Source organism: Asparagus officinalis, chromosome 4, assembly GCF_001876935.1.
Source record: "Asparagus officinalis chromosome 4, Aspof.V1, whole genome shotgun sequence".
NCBI lineage: Eukaryota > Viridiplantae > Streptophyta > Magnoliopsida > Asparagales > Asparagaceae > Asparagus > Asparagus officinalis.
This window is the reverse complement of record NC_033797.1, coordinates 68788698-68792369: the sequence shown is the minus strand read 5'-3', so window position 1 is coordinate 68792369 and position 3672 is coordinate 68788698. Positions and strand designations below refer to the sequence as shown.

The following is a 3672-nucleotide window of genomic DNA, read 5'->3' as shown; positions in this document are numbered from 1 at the left end:
CAACCTACGTTGACATTCCATTGAAAAAGGGAACTCTCACTAAGCAAGACTGGCAACCCTTGTTAGATAAAATGTCTAAAAGACTATCATTGTGAAAAAGTAAGCAACTATCCATTGAAGGTAGACTGACCCTAATTAACATTGTCCTAGTTTCCCCTCCCCTATACTATTTGTCATTCTTCAAACTCCCCACATGGTTAATCAAAGCAATGGACAAGATTAGAAGGAACTTCTTATGGGATGACACAAAATCTTACTTTCCTTGTAAATCTCTAGTTAAATGAAGTCTGATCTATAAACCTAAGAAAGAAGGGGGTCTGAGCATTTTTAACCTCCATGACTTCAATCTTGCCCCCATTTCCAAATAGATGTGGAAGGTACTACAAAATGAGTCATTCCTGGGTAAACTCCTCAATACTTTATATTCATCAAGCTACCCACATCCTAGCTGCACAACGTCTGGCCATTCAGCCTCTAGATTTTGGCAGGACACAATATATTATAGTCGGAATTTAAGAAGTCTAGTTCAATGAAAATTAGGGAAAATGTCCTGTGTTAGATTCTGGGAGGACAAATGGATAGGTCTCAATCTTTGGCATTTGTATTCCCATGGGCCTACAAACTTGCCCTCTTGGTTAATGTCAATGTTAGGTCTCAAGGGCTCCTCCATAATAATCAGTGGAGATGACGACCATTGATTAGAAGGCTTATCTATAACATAGAAACTTCAGAGGTTCAAGCTCTTAGAGATCATCTCTCTAAACTTCCCTTTCAACCTACAAAAGACAATGATGTGGCATGGTGGCCGTACAATCATATTGGGACCGTCACAGTTCAGTCTATCTACAACTTCATCCATGGCATTATAACTCAATTCTAAAAATACAATTTCATCTGGAACTCCATAACCCCTATCAAAGTCAATCTTTCTTTGGATTCTTTTCAAGAGGAAACTTAATTCAAAGGTGAACCTTAGTAAAAAAAAAAGAGTGTACTGGGGATACTACTAGCTCATTTTGCAATAAAACCCCTAAAATGGTGATCACCTTTTCCACAATTGCCTATATGTGAAGTTGTACTAGAACTTTTTCTTGCTATTCCTGTAGAGAGCAACTTCATTATAGAGTCCAATGAGTCCTTTCTAGAAAGTAAAGAAAATAGAAAATTGTTGGTTGTTTTATTCCCATCTCTTTGTTAATGCTTATGGCGGGCAAGGAACAATTTGATTTTTAAAGAAACAAATTTATCTCCCTGTGTTTTAGCATTTAATGCTCTCATTTCATAATGTTATGGACTGGTAACCATGCAGCTAAGAGAGCTGCCACTGTTCACAGAGTTGTGGCCGAGAAAGGTTTAACTCATTTGTTGCTAAGTGATGACTCCTCATCCCACAACATGGCTCATGTGGGTGACAACTTCCAAGGATTCTAGTTCCGAACAAACTCTCTTTTGTAATTATCTACTTATAAAGGCTGTCTTATTATATTTTGGTTGTGATGTGTAAGCTCCAAACAATGTATACCCTCTCTCGTATCCTTTTCTTGAACTGCTCTAGCCTGAGTTCTCTTCTTCATTTTTTTCTCCCCTTTGCAATAGGTGACGACTATAGTCATCTCCCTACTCTTAGGTTGGGATTATTTATTTTGAAGTACTTAGACTGTTGACTTCAAGGTTAAGATTGGATTTTTGGATAATTAATGATTTATGAACAGGATGCCCTCACCCTGTTTCTTGCTGTAAAAAAAAAGATCTGAGGCATAAATTTTATCAATTTTAAAAGATCTCTTCCCGCATTCTTGTATCATAGACAAACAGTACAGCTTTAAAATGATTCATAAGCAGGAGTAATTTTAGATGTCAATAGAATACCTTACTGTTTAAACCTGTGAAAAACTAGCATAATCTGATCAGAGCAATATCCTGTCTTCTGATGGAATTCAGTTCCCACCTAGTTTTGAGGGCCTAAAATGTCGAAAAGACGGGTCTCAGCGAGAAATATTCGTTTTAGATGGCGCTACCGAGATCTCTGCAGGAGTTTAAACCGATCGAAATCATCCTATCTGACCTCAAGTTTGGTCTTGACCTGACCCTAATCCCCTGAAAATTCTCAGCCATATAATAGTAAACATAAATAAGTCATGCGCCTATAGAAACAAATCCTAATAACATTTTTCTCATTATAATAAACCGTAGCTGAACGCTATTTTTGCAACAGAAATCATTCTGCAAGCAAACTTCTGCACACATTGTCAAGCTTATTAACCATCCAACAAACTTGAGATGTTTCTATTGAGTCAGATCTGGAAATATTGTTATAAAGGGGATTAAGAGTCATAAATGAGGACCCACATTAAAATTTGATCCGTTGTAATTGAGCTTGGAAAGGGCTGAATATAACGGCCACACACTGGGTATAGGAAATGCAAGCACAGGATTGAGCTGTCACTCTGTACATTCTCTTATAAGCAGGGGGGGGAAACCATTATCCTTTCTTTCCTTTTTTTTTTCCTTTTTTTTTCTTCTTTTTTTTTTCCTTGAAACAGATTGCAAATACCGCAGCAAGCATTCATAGATAACAAAATGGCCAGGAGTTATAGTGCAATTGCATAACATTTAGGGAGTTGCTGATGGGGGAAGTGGTATGGTTGTCTTCCTTTTCCTTCCAAGGACAGATGCCCTCTCCAGCCTCGACCCACCTTCTCTCCATTTCTTGAAAGCTACCATTGATGACCGAGCTGCGTCAAACACTTCAAGAATGGAAAAATATATGTATAGCTCCATCAGAGAATTACCCAATAAAGAACACAGTCATGGAACAAGTTATCAGATAATAGACAATTTGAAAGATTAACGGAAAACTTACACTGTCTCTCTTCTTTTGTAAATCGATTCAGAAATTTGGGACCCGTTGAAACATGAGTACTGTGCGACTTACTAAGAATCTCCTTGTACCTACTGGTGAATGTGTAATGAACAAAAGAGCCAATAGTCTTGTCTCCGACACTGTTTAATAGAAAAACATTAGTAAAGATTATTTTCTGTTTATGCAACACTTTGGTACAAATAATAACAGCTTTTCCTTGTACATCAAAATCAATTCAGGAATTTGTTCCACATTTTATCTTTGGCAATGAAGAGTTCGATATATATTGATATAATAATAATAATAACTGTACATATTTTCATAAATTTTCTTAGCCTTTGCACTTCAACTGGCCAGATTACAGAATAAATGCCAGGTCATACTTTCGATGGAAACAAATAAAAGTTTAAGACTTATATCCAATAAAGAGAGGTACTAAATCTATAACATTGGAATGCAATTTCACTGGATAGCAAGCTCAAAATATGTTTTTTCTTTTCCAATGAACTAGATAAAGTAGTAGAACTTAGTTGTTGCACGTAACTCACAGGGGAACAATCTTGCATCCCAACTCATAAAAGTAAGGACAACGAAAACTCAGGTCCACACATGCTGCATCAGCCTGGATTTCCTTCCTTGTTCTGAAAAATCATGACAAAAATCTGCAGTTATCAGAAACCTGAAGCAAGCATAGTTAGTTTTCATCACATTTTCTTCCGAGCAAGATTTTTATATGATATCAATAGGATTTTTATTTTTTATTATTATTATTATTATTATTATTTTTTTTTTTTTTTTTTTTTGCTATT

At 36.2% G+C, this 3672-nt stretch overlaps 1 protein-coding gene across 4 annotated transcripts in view; it reads right to left on the bottom strand.

Moving 5' to 3' along the window:
• Positions 2150-3672, bottom strand: part of LOC109837664 (probable DNA replication complex GINS protein PSF3) — a 3853-nt gene continuing 2330 nt past the window's right edge. For all 4 annotated transcript variants that reach the window (XM_020405987.1, XM_020405988.1, XM_020405986.1 and 1 more), the window contains exons 5-7: positions 3412-3504; positions 2864-3003; positions 2150-2747 (exon numbers count right to left, since the gene is read on the bottom strand). In XM_020405987.1, the coding sequence (XP_020261576.1) occupies positions 2614-2747; positions 2864-3003; positions 3412-3504 (367 nt within the window). In that variant the 3' untranslated portion in view covers positions 2150-2613. The remainder of the gene's footprint in view (positions 2748-2863; positions 3004-3411; positions 3505-3672) is intronic.